The sequence below is a fragment of the Vigna umbellata genome, chromosome 4 (genome assembly GCF_029865625.1).
Source record: "Vigna umbellata cultivar VRB3 chromosome 4, Vumbellata_1.0, whole genome shotgun sequence".
NCBI lineage: Eukaryota > Viridiplantae > Streptophyta > Magnoliopsida > Fabales > Fabaceae > Vigna > Vigna umbellata.
In genome coordinates, this window is record NC_142168.1 from 12,655,089 (window position 1) to 12,667,123 (window position 12,035).

General features: G+C 34.5%; 2 protein-coding genes across 2 annotated transcripts; one reads left to right on the forward strand and one right to left on the reverse strand.

Moving 5' to 3' along the window:
* Positions 1-276: 276 nt before the first annotated feature.
* Positions 277-2,631, forward strand: ATXR6 (TRITHORAX-RELATED PROTEIN 6). Its single transcript, XM_088113955.1, has 6 exons — positions 277-621; positions 790-864; positions 957-1,186; positions 1,667-1,767; positions 1,872-2,084; positions 2,244-2,631. The coding sequence occupies exons 1-6, from the start codon at positions 396-398 to the stop codon at positions 2,401-2,403; spliced, it is 1,005 nt and encodes a 334-aa protein (XP_087970081.1). The 5' UTR covers positions 277-395; the 3' UTR covers positions 2,404-2,631.
* An 897-nt stretch (positions 2,632-3,528) lies between these two features.
* Positions 3,529-11,679, reverse strand: LOC124825321 (putative sulfate transporter 4.2). Its single transcript, XM_088113465.1, has 17 exons — positions 11,233-11,679; positions 11,081-11,129; positions 10,447-10,648; positions 9,900-10,068; positions 8,908-8,973; positions 8,717-8,824; positions 7,989-8,096; positions 7,839-7,904; positions 7,637-7,697; positions 7,335-7,462; positions 6,697-6,738; positions 6,109-6,225; positions 5,700-5,751; positions 4,769-4,907; positions 4,604-4,692; positions 4,126-4,202; positions 3,529-4,024 (listed from the first exon to the last, which is right to left on the reverse strand). The coding sequence occupies exons 1-17, from the start codon at positions 11,551-11,553 to the stop codon at positions 3,698-3,700; spliced, it is 2,121 nt and encodes a 706-aa protein (XP_087969591.1). The 5' UTR covers positions 11,554-11,679; the 3' UTR covers positions 3,529-3,697.
* Positions 11,680-12,035: the final 356 nt, after the last annotated feature.

Sequence of the window (12,035 nt, forward strand, 5' to 3'; positions counted from 1 at the left end):
TTAAACTTAAAATCTTATAAAAAGTGAGTTCATACTACTTTTACATTAATGATAGATTTAACAAGATAATAATCAAATTATTAAAAAATAATATTTTATGTAAGTTGTTTACATTACAATTTTTGTCCGTACTTAAAATTAGTTAACTTTCAAAAATCCAATAAAAAGCTTTAGTATGTTCTTTTATTCAAAAATGTTCATCATATTTTTTTTTTAATTTTATTTATTTATTATGGAAAACAGTGAAAAGGAGGGTTAGCTGAAACGTTAAATAAAACCAAAAATTGAGAATGGCGCGAGCAAGCATGGCGCGCTAAGCAAAATTAGGGCGCCAATGAGGTTGTTTGTTCTTTATAGTTCAAATCAATTCAGAATTTGTTATTGTATTTGCATCAATGGCTTCTTCACTCCCTCGGAGAAGAACTCACGCTCCCAAATCATCTTCCGCCCTAATCGACGACGTTTTCTGCCAGGAATGCGGCTCCGGCCACTCTCCGGCGAAGTTGCTTCTCTGCGACAAATGCGATCGAGGTTACCACCTTTTCTGCCTCCGCCCCGTCCTCCCTTCCGTCCCCAAAGGCTCCTGGTTCTGTGGCTCATGCTCCAACCACAAGCCTAAGTGTAAGCATCACTTTCATTTCTCTCTCTCATTTCAGATCCCACATCGGCTAATCCTTTCAATGAGTTCAGAAGCTAGATTTAGGGTTGAACTAGGTCCTATGCGATTTGGAGTTTTTATTTTCTGTTATCCAATAATTAACCGTGTTTTTGCGATTTTTTAATCTGCAGCTTTCCCCCTTGTGCAGACCAAAATAATCGATTTCTTTCGAATTCAACGTTCTCCTGAGGCATTGTTGAATCAAGGTGAGGCAAAATGGTTTTTGAATTTATTCGTATTGTAAATTTGAGTTGTTAGATGTCATGGTTGAAAGTTGAAACTGGTGTAATGGTTTTAGATGCACGGAAGAAGCGAAAGCGAGGTGGGAGCTTGGTGATGTCGAAGAAGAAGCGGAAACTGTTGCCTTTCGTGCCGAGTGAGGATCCAAATAGGAGGTTGGAGCAGATGGCATCACTGGCGACGGCATTGACGACAACTAATACAGAGTTCAGTAATAAGCTTACTTACATGCCTGGAATGGCACCCAGGTCTGCCAATTGCCCTGCTCTCGAACGTGGTGGAATGCAGGTACTTGATTGACTCCTGATCAATTGCCCTAATTTTTTTGCTCACATTATCTGATACTGTCTGCAAAGTAGATTTTTTTATTTATTTGAGTTGAGTGGTTTTTTGGTTAAGCATTCTATGAATGGAACAACATATTGTTGTGTGATTTTGAGGGTTCAGGTTTTGCCTATACATTGAGAAGATATAGGTAGTATCATTGGGAAAACAAGCATTTTATCGTTCTAATAGATGCAAAACATGCCTTTTGTTCACTTTTGCATGAAAGAGATCCTGAAATACAAAATAACATGTTCTTATTCTAAGCTTTGTCCAGTCATTTGTATATAGACATTTATTGACTATTTATTTCACAATTTGCAACTTTTCTCTAAATGGAGCAGAAGTAAAATAGTAAAACCCTACATTTAGCATTTGTGGTGGTTTCTCCTTTTTTAAGTATTTAACTGCTAATTCTCTTGTGGATTTGTCTTTTTTGCTCAGGTATTGTCAAAGGAAGATACCGAGACATTAAATTTGTGCAAAAATATGATGGAAAGAGGAGAATGGCCACCTCTCATGGTTGTTTTTGATCCTTTAGAAGGGTATGCATTAGCATGTTACACAGATTGCCTAATCATTCAACAACAATCTCAATTTCCATTTCGCAGAGAAAAATACTCAGATTTTTAAATTTCTCTTGGCGCAGTTTCACAGTTGAAGCAGATAGACCCATCAAAGATTTAACCATAATTACAGAATATGTTGGAGATGTAGATTTTTTAAAGAATAGGGAAAATGATGATGGAGATAGCATAATGACACTTCTTTCAGCTTCTGATCCTTCAAAGACACTTGTGATCTGTCCAGACAAACGTAGCAATATAGCTCGTTTCATTAATGGCATCAATAACCATACACCGTAAGTTTTTCCACCTCAGATTTTTGTTACTTTTGCTTGTGTTTTGTAAAGTCTGAAATTAAGGAATTAAGGACAGACAGATTATACTAACGTGTATGAAATAAGGTGATTTTTTGATTGGAAACAACAACTAATGAAGGGTTTTCCCTTTTGGTGCAGGGAAGGAAAAAAGAAACAAAACTTGAAGTGCGTGAGATTTGATGTTGGAGGCGAATGTCGAGTTCTTTTAGTCTCCAATAGAGATATCTCAAAGGGGGAAAGGTTGTACTATGACTACAACGGAGATGAACATGAGTATCCAACTGACCATTTTGTCTGATTGCCTTCAGTGTAAGCTAAGCATCCCAAACAAGGGTTTTTTTTTTGGGGGATGGACTCTGTCTGAACTTGTCATTTTTTCATCACTAAGTTTATTTGGCCACCACTTTAGAATGGTTGCCCCTTGTGACTGCCCCATTTGGTGTACACTCTGAGCTGGACATATATCATGTTGGATGCACTATATTTTTTAAATTGTTTATTGATTAAATTAGTGTATGATTTTATATATGCATATTTTTAGCAAAAGCTGATATTCGTCTATTAATTTGGGGTCTATAATTTTATTTTATATACAGTAATTTCTTGTCTTTATATTTAGTGTAATTGGTATGTTAAATTAACCTATGTAACTCAGTTGTTTAAGCTCATTTGAAACACTACTCAAATTTTATCTTTTGCGTTTATGTACATTGCTTTATTTATCTAATTAAAGGAAAGAAAATGAAAAAAATTGACATGAAAATAAAATTAAAATATATAGTGCAATTAGGAAATTTGAAAAGCCAAAATATGAACATGTAAGTATTGTATTTTAATGGCTGAAAGGAGGTGAATGTTTTGGAAAAAAGTTGAGGTCCTTGTTTTTACTGAAAACTCCTGTGGTGCTTCCCTTATTATTAAAAAGTTGAATTGACTGGAGCCTGTGGATTTCTTTTGTTTATATATGAAACAGCAACCGTGCAAGATACATTACTGCTCATGCATCGCGATCGCTGACAAATAATGAGTTCTGAATGTCATAAAGTGATAGATATTTACATTAATAATGTGAGATGAATAGTCTGTAATGTTATGATTAAAATTGTAGGTTTTACGTCAAAGAATTGATGTACATGTGTACAATATTATGCCCGTGCTATTTTTATATGGTCAATCGATTCTTATATGGGAAATGCTTTTGGTTGAGTTGAGATTGTGGGAATTAGTAAACCTTAAAAGGGTAAACTCGAGTTGTAAATTGTTAAACAAAGTTTAATTATAGTAGTTAGGATGTTAAAGAATTGGCCTTTATTTAGCTTTTTAAGACATTAAAGTGTTCAATGAACCTATACCCGATATCCATCCCCTAGGTAACTTAAGATAACAAGAATTTCAAATTAGGGATACACAGCGGACAGAAGAGTCACACAATAAAACCATTCTTAAAAACTCATTAAGTACATTTTACAACAACCGGCCAATCAAATATTACACATTATTTTTTAACATTGGCTTGATAACACCGGGTTTAACCTATTATTTTTTTAAAGAATGGATAAATACAATTTGTACCATACGATGCAGCGCAGACTTCAACGTTCTTTGGACAACAATGGCTCCGACTGGGAATCTCTGTCCTTGGGGAGTGGCGGCCTGCCATTACCAGATTCTAAGTCGGTAACTGGAAACTTCTCCGCTCTCTCTTTCGACAATCGAGCAAACAAACTTGGTTTGTCTTCTAATGAAGAAAGTGGCGTGTGTGAACTGTCAGATCCTGCTTTCAAGCTTTGAACATGTTGCAAGCAAACTTGCACAGCATCATGTACTCTCACAAAGTACCATTCTTTACCTATCAACTCCACCAGACCGGATTTTGATAGGGTGAGCAGAACTTCTGGGTTTGGATTGGATATTGCAATCTGCAAGAATAAGCTCAAATTAGTAAGTGGGAACACTGTAGACCTGTGGTGATAATTTCAAGCATTCTAACAGTCGTTGAAAATTCACAATCTTATTCTACCTGAACGTCCCGTAATTTGTACTCCTGATATAGGTCTTTCAAAGCTTGAACAGCACTAGAGTCTATGTAGGTCACAGCTGCATTCATAACCACATGCTATGATCAGAAGAACGAGCCAGAGTTATCATCATTATTCCTTTCATAATTTAGTTGCGAGCAACCATAGTGCAAAAGAACATTTACAAACTCAGTAAAATGTGGATAATGTAATTCAACACTCCAGGGAACTTAAAAATAATGGAAATGATCGGCACCTGCCGAAAACATCAACTGGACATATATGTCACAGTTAATTACAATTAGATGTTTTAATAACCTCACGACACTGAACGACTTATGAGTCGTGTTAACCATTAGTGTCACAAGTGTTAATTATATAATCACATTACTTTACCCATTAGATGATAGCTTATTTAGAGCTTAAACACATTAATAATACATTATATGCCTCTTTGTGAACAGGGCAAGGAACACTTACGTGCCATCTCAAGAATCACAAAATAAATTCTTTCAACATCAGGTCCACGGCTTTTAGAACTATCAACATGAACTTCATATTCACGCAACCTGATAAGAAAACTCTAGATGAATTAAAGTATGCTCTCGATTGGAAAAATATCAATTACAACTCACTTCTCATTACCTGTCCTTTATGAAACTCGTGTTTGCAAAATAAATTGGAGCATCAACACGAACAATTACAATTCCATTATATTTATATGCTTCAGGATACTGTTTAACATTCCTATAAACAGTTGTCCCAGGCAAACGACCCAAAACAGCTGCAGTGAAGACCAAACAATAATGTCAGCATAGTTACATATCTTACAATATTTTCACACGCGTAGACATACCAGTTTTGAAAAATATACTCTTTTCTTGGATGAAAGATTGATTTTTTTTTATTGGTTATATTGAAGTTGAAAGGCATACAATTTTATACTTTAAAAACTATAGGCATGCATAGATGCCTACTTAACAATCACATTTCAAATAGCTTCAGGAATTCTGTATTGATATACACTCCTTAATCCTTATAGCATTTGATTAAAATAATGAATTGACGTCCCAAGTGAAGTATTTCAAACACATGACCAAATCCAGATGCCTTAATTCAGGATTGATCCATTGCAACCTAAAACAAATGGTCCTATCATATTTTGCAATTATTTCCCTGTCTTTAGCTGTTGGCACTTTTAGCTTTGATTCCAGTCTTTCAATAGTTATGCTAATGATGATCGTTTGGTATCCGATCTTATGCATTTTTTAGGGGAAACCTAACGGGTTCTGCAATATTGTTGTTCATCAGAAAAAAACATATTTCCGAAGATCATAAATGTTTTATTTTCTTATTTATGTACCCACATGCATAAATACCCAATTTTAGTCACTTATCATTTTAGGTTCAAGGTACTCATTTGAAAGAAATTTATAAATTAAAAATTCCATGAATTACATGACATGATATTCACACAAGTTAGCATCTATAATGTGATTCAACTTTATACACATCATATAAGTGTGGAACAAACAAAGAGCATGCATGATTTCTGAACCTATACAAATCAACTTACCAATATGTGGATTTGCTGACTCATGAATGACAAAAGCAAGTGAAAACCCAACCTACAATAAAAAAACCTTATAAAGTGAGAAATGTGATTATCTTAGCATATGGAAAACACAACTTTTGCCTGTTCAATACTAGAAAATAATTTGATATCAATTATATTTGAATGAATCCGGTATCTAAAGAAATGATTCTATAAGCATTTCTTCTTCTCAGTATGAAAACAAATCACTAAAGTTTTAGCCAGCAAACATAGCTCCTCAATGAATATGCATAACCAGATAAATACTTCAACCTCACTAAGTAGATGCATCAAAATGTGAACAGTTTCTAACAAAAAATTCAGAAAATATTTTTTTGAAATTATAATGCAATTACAACATAACAAAAAAAAAATCCCAACGTGTACTCACGCCAACAAGGACACCGATCTCAATGCCAAGGAACAATGTTGTAGTGCTAGTAATGGTCCAAAGAATAAAATCTTTCTTATCAACACGCCACAAAAAAATGGCCTCCTCGTAATCTACCTGAAAAATCATGCCAAGAATTAAGAATGTACGGTTGACAAACAAGTTAACCATCCAAAGTGGTATAGCAGCTAAACAGATATTTTCTACATTGCTTGAATGCATAAACCATAAATTTAATTAGTTTAGACATTAAGATATTCAATATACACCTAATTGTTGGACACATAACATTTCTCTTCTACCAATAATATGAATTAACACTAACTAAATGAACACATCAATACAGTGAATTGGATTTCAATATGAAACCACCCAAACCTATGTTATCAAACAAAGACTAACATTCTCACGACAGTTTGAACAGGGATAGAGTCAACCTCTGATTTTCAACATTATATTTTCCATTTTCTACTGCATAAAACCAGTAACGCCACCTTTTCCACTATTTCTATACTGAATAAAACTATCACTTCTAAATACCCATGGATGCTGAACAATGAATAGTTGAGCATAAAGGGGATTTCTTACCAGACCTATCACAGCAGAGATCACAATAGCAGCAAGGGTACACTGGATTATTGAAGCCAGAAAATTCATCATCAGCATTCCAGAAAAGAAAATGCATTTCTTACATTCCAGTGATAGACGAAAATAACAAACAAAAATTAGAAAATAAGAGAAAGAAAAGGTAAAAAGTGGTATTCTTTTAAACGGAAAAGTGTTCTTTCCATTAAAATATATGTTTAAAATCTATAGTAATTATGTATGTTTAAAACTTAAAGAGCAAAGTTCTCAAAACATTCTGTTTGTGTTTTTTTCACGAGAAAAAAATAGAAGACTCCGAAAAAAAGCAATAAAACAAGTTGTATTATAGCATTGATTTTCAAGACTAAAATAAATGGACCTAGAATTTAAATCATTCTGCAAGTCTTAATGCCATATCCATTTATTCTTGATTTATGAATGGGAAAGATCTTTACTAGCAAATATAATACTTGTTTTTATTTCTAGAATAAGAATTTGCAGTAAAGAATTTTCCCGTGTGTGCACACATCAGAATACCAACATAAGTCATTTGTAAAATGTCTAAAGTAGAACTTCCATTGAATACGAGGGAAAACCTTTTTCAAACAAGATCAATGACCTATAAATACTTGAAAACAAACCTGAGGTATGTACTCAAATAATGGTGTTAGAAACATAAGTGCACAGATCATTATAATTCCTGAAACAATCCCAGATACCCCAGATTTTGCACCACTCTCATAATTTACAGCTGACCTTGAAAAGGATCCTGCATTACTCATTCAAAAAATTGAAATATTTTAATATGATATATCTTTTACATGTAAAGAATAAGCTCTTTCAAGTAAAATCATAGTGTTGAAATTAATTGAGGCTTTGGAACCAAAAGCAAAGTAGCCAACTACAAAGACTCTTTATTTTCAGAGTCCAATTGAATACTTACCTGTGGTAGGGTATGCTGAAAAGAATGAACCAAGAACATTGGAAACACCAAGACCAAACAACTGTCCAAAAATATCAGTGAAATTAGTTGTCAAGTATTTTAACTCAAAAATATTAGATTCTTGCATAAACATTTGGGAGGGGACTCTGGACCTGTCCAGTAAGATGTAGGAGAATTAAGTATATCTTGCAAAGAAATATACCTCTTGATTTGAATCCAACTCATACCCATTCTTCGCTGCTAATGCCTTGGCAATTCCCACTGATTCCTGTAGGTTGATAAATAATTTAATTGGAAAAACATTCCCACGACAATTTTCTTTAAATCATAGATGAGAAAAAGGAAAACTTACCAGTATAGCCACACCGGTTATGAGAATAGCAGTTGGAATTAAGGACTGTGCATACTCAAAAGCTTTTGGAACAGAAAATTTTGGTAAGCCTTGAGGTATATCTCCCACCTAATTAAAAAACCACATTATTTGTTAATTCTATAAGCTTCATCAAACATGTTAGTCAGCTGCTGACCTTAGTCATACATAATTCTCATTTACAAAAGCATTCATATGTGACAATAACAAGAGAAGTAAACCATTAAGAATACTAGCATGACTTCAAGACATTCAAATGAAAGAAGACACTATCCAATATAAACAAATTAACGTGATTACTATGTTTCGAGATTACACTAAGCCAAGAAAATTAAGTCAACGTGATCAGTTCACCATTTTGTTCATTGGTGTAATCGCAAATGGTGACGAGACATTGTTTGTGCCTCCTGTTTTTCAATAAAAAAATTGTTTGCTTATTGAAAAAACTACTTTTTTTCGTTCATGTTTCTCTCCTAGAAAATAAATGTAAAAAATTCAGCCAATTTTCTCAATTTGATATTACAGGGGTACAATAACAAAATGTTTTAATTCTGGTATATTATAGTTAAATCTAGTTAATATTACCCACATGCAACTTAATTCCTTATCTATTACATTTGTAGCTTTGCCTAGATTCATATCACTATAACCTTGTAATAAATTATGTATATCATGAAGTCAAAAATTCATGCTATATATTTGATACTCACCAAAGAAATTGACGGTGGATGAAAAACTTTAGCAAAAATTGTTCCCAGAACTACTGCTGTAAGAGGACCAGAAGCTCTCAAGAATCGCAAGTACTTCCTTGATTTTCCCTGGTTGTATAATATCCATACAATGAGAAGGATGTCGATATCTAATATAAGTACTTTACCGAACATCAGAGATAGATTCATACGAGGTGTTTCATGACAAGTAGTATCCCAAGCATAATGGATCCCATCACAAAAGGTGGCCATGAAAACTATAAAAAGGAAAAAGAAAAACAGCTCTGTCAAAGAAGGGGCTTGATAAGCGAAAGCAGCATAATGGCTGGGGAAAAAAAAAATGTAAACAGAAGAACGTATGGTGATTATCAAGTATTAATTGATTAGATGTTAGGCTGAAGTTCAAAATGGAATATTGATTACAAAGGACATGTTATGGACATAAAAGGGCATTCTAATTTGATGAATTGAGATTCAACATAAAAAAATAAGGACATAAAGAAATGGGATCCCAATTAAAGATTTTAAACTCTAGGAAATTAAAGGGATGTGTTGATTAATTTAATGTAGTTTATATTGTTTAGATGTAACTGGAAATTAGTTTTGTACCCATTTTCGTTTGTGTTCAGAGGCAGCAATGCTAAACTCTAAGTTCTTTGGCAAATTACAACCCTCTGGGTTGTTTGCTGCAATCAAATTCCAGGTTGGCATTGATGCTAAAGGAACCTCAAATGTTAAGCTTAAGTTATTTTTTTCCTCTTCTCAAATTAATTTTCAATTATTTAATTATTTTAGGCTTCACAGACCCAGTTTACTTGGAAAGAATGGAAAGTTAAGTCCTTAAAAATCATCATCCTTCCTTGTGCAGACTCCAAGACCCCATCAAACCCACAATTTCAATTCAACAAGTACTGGACAGTTCACCATTTTCTCTACAAAGCTAACTTTCGTCGAATTTAATCCTAATTTTGTTGGTTTCCTACATGATTTAGTTCTCACTTATCAGCAGCATCTATAAGTACATGTAACATGTAGTCAAGGTTAAAAATTAAAAAGAAGCAAAAGAATTAATTCTCTGTAACAGTACGTTAAGCACAACTTTTTACCATAAAAATTGCAAGCAAGCCATAAACACTTGTAAAAAGTTCCACTGAATAATTCAAATTTCAAATGAAATACACACCTTATCTGCTCCATCTATTATACTCTTAACTACTGGAATGATCTTGCTACTTCTGTCTACATCATACCCCAAGAAGTACTTAGCTTGAGATAAACCAATGACAATAGCGGAAGAAGTTGTAAAGCCAGAAATCACTGAATGGCTAATGAAACGAATAAGCCATCCAAGCCTGAAATACCCAAAATACAAGTATATGTATGTTATGATTTAAATCCCTTTCATAAAAAGTCAGACCCGATGCCTAGTGCTTAGCCTGCAGAATCATATAACTGCTACCGGAGTCCAATCTCTCCTCTTGTTATAAAGCAGTCAGCTAGTAACTTACCATGGCGTTAAAGCAAGCATGTCTATAGGCATACCAAATAATCATTTAATCACATTTATATGTCTAGATGCATGAACACACCAAACAAAATAGACTTATATATCTAGTTAGAGTTTTAGATGCGTGAAAGAGAAAGAACAAGGAAGGAAAAATTCATGCAAGGTTTCCTAGCCAAGTTAAGAACGTATATCTATATTGATAAATAAGCAATGGCGAGAATACCTCAATAGTCCCATTATACACTCCATTATCCCCACCATAAGGGACAGTAATATTGCAAGCTCTGTGTATAATTCACTGGACGAGTCAGCTATGCCACTTAGCACGTTAGATACCAAGAGGGAAACCAATGCCACTGGGCCTACTGCAAGCTGGCGAGAAGACCCGAATATGGCATACACAAATATAGGCACAAAACCAGAGTCTTCCTTGCAAAGAGAAATAACATTAATAAGCAGACATTACACAAAAATTTCAGGATGAAAAACGTTGATGGCACATAGAAGTATCAATGAAAATGTAGAATAAACAATTTTAAACTAACAGATAACTGGTGAGGGCGAAAGGATAGAATTCTATCGACATTCAAATTGGCAAGAACAGCATGGTTGCTTAGAACAATGAGAGATAAGACTCTTCTAAATCTCACACCAAACTTCACTCTTCAAACTTTTAGCAATACAATGTGGGAAATTGCTTTACCCGAAAAGTCAAAAGTTAATCCAAATCATATCAGGAAAAAAAGAAAGAATTAGAACACTGCAAATTCAGAAGACAATTAAACACGGAATTGTCCTTAAGTATAAATAAACAATCCAAAAGATTCATCCAGAGCACGGAAGTTCAGTAATCTTACAGAGTCCATATATCGGTTCAAGTCCGGCCAATTTTGCATACGACATCGACTGCATCAACAATTAACAAAAACAAACATCGATTATCTCAAAACTACACAACGAGCTAGCAATTCAAAATTCAATACACAGAAAACAAGCATCTATTGACTACCTGAGGAACGAGCATGACACCGACGGTGATTCCGGCCATGAGATCGACCTGGAAATACTCGCGCCATTTATAGATGCGAATCCAGCGTAGGCAAGGGAGGAAGAACTCAAGCCACTCGAGCCACGTCATCTGCCTGAGCTTCGCGGTCCACCGCGCGAAGGCGACGTTCGCCGGCGGAGACGAGGACGAGGTGGCGGTCGGATGCTGAAGAGGAATGATCCTTACAGGACGTGCGCCGGTCGCGGAGGACGGCATGGTTGAAGCAACGGCAGCGGCGGCGGGGAGGTCGTAGAAACTTGGCGATGCGTAGCTTATCTCCATGCGCACCGCCGGCGCATTATATGTATATTTATATAGTTGAGAGTTCAGCAGAGCATGCAGTCGCAGTGGCGCATGGTTTAGACGATGAATGAGAACGCATATGCGAATTCAAAAATGAATGCTATGGTTTTGAGAAATTAAGGAAACTACAGAAATTATAAAATGGGACCCATAATCTACATCATCACCATTCAATAATTAATTTAACCAAAAAATTATGTAATTAAGGTTAGTAGAGACGTGGGGAAAACTTCACCACGTTTTTTCCCTTTCCCTTTCCTTTTATCTTCATTCAAGATTCTCAATACCCATTAATATTAATATATTCACACCAATCAAAAACTTTCAATAAAATTAACTATTAAGAGATGTTAATTGATTGGATATAATATAAGCAATTTATTAAACTAGTTTAGATTTCAATGTTAATTATTAATTACTAATATTAATATTTATTAGCAAAATTGTGTGTCTAAAAATAG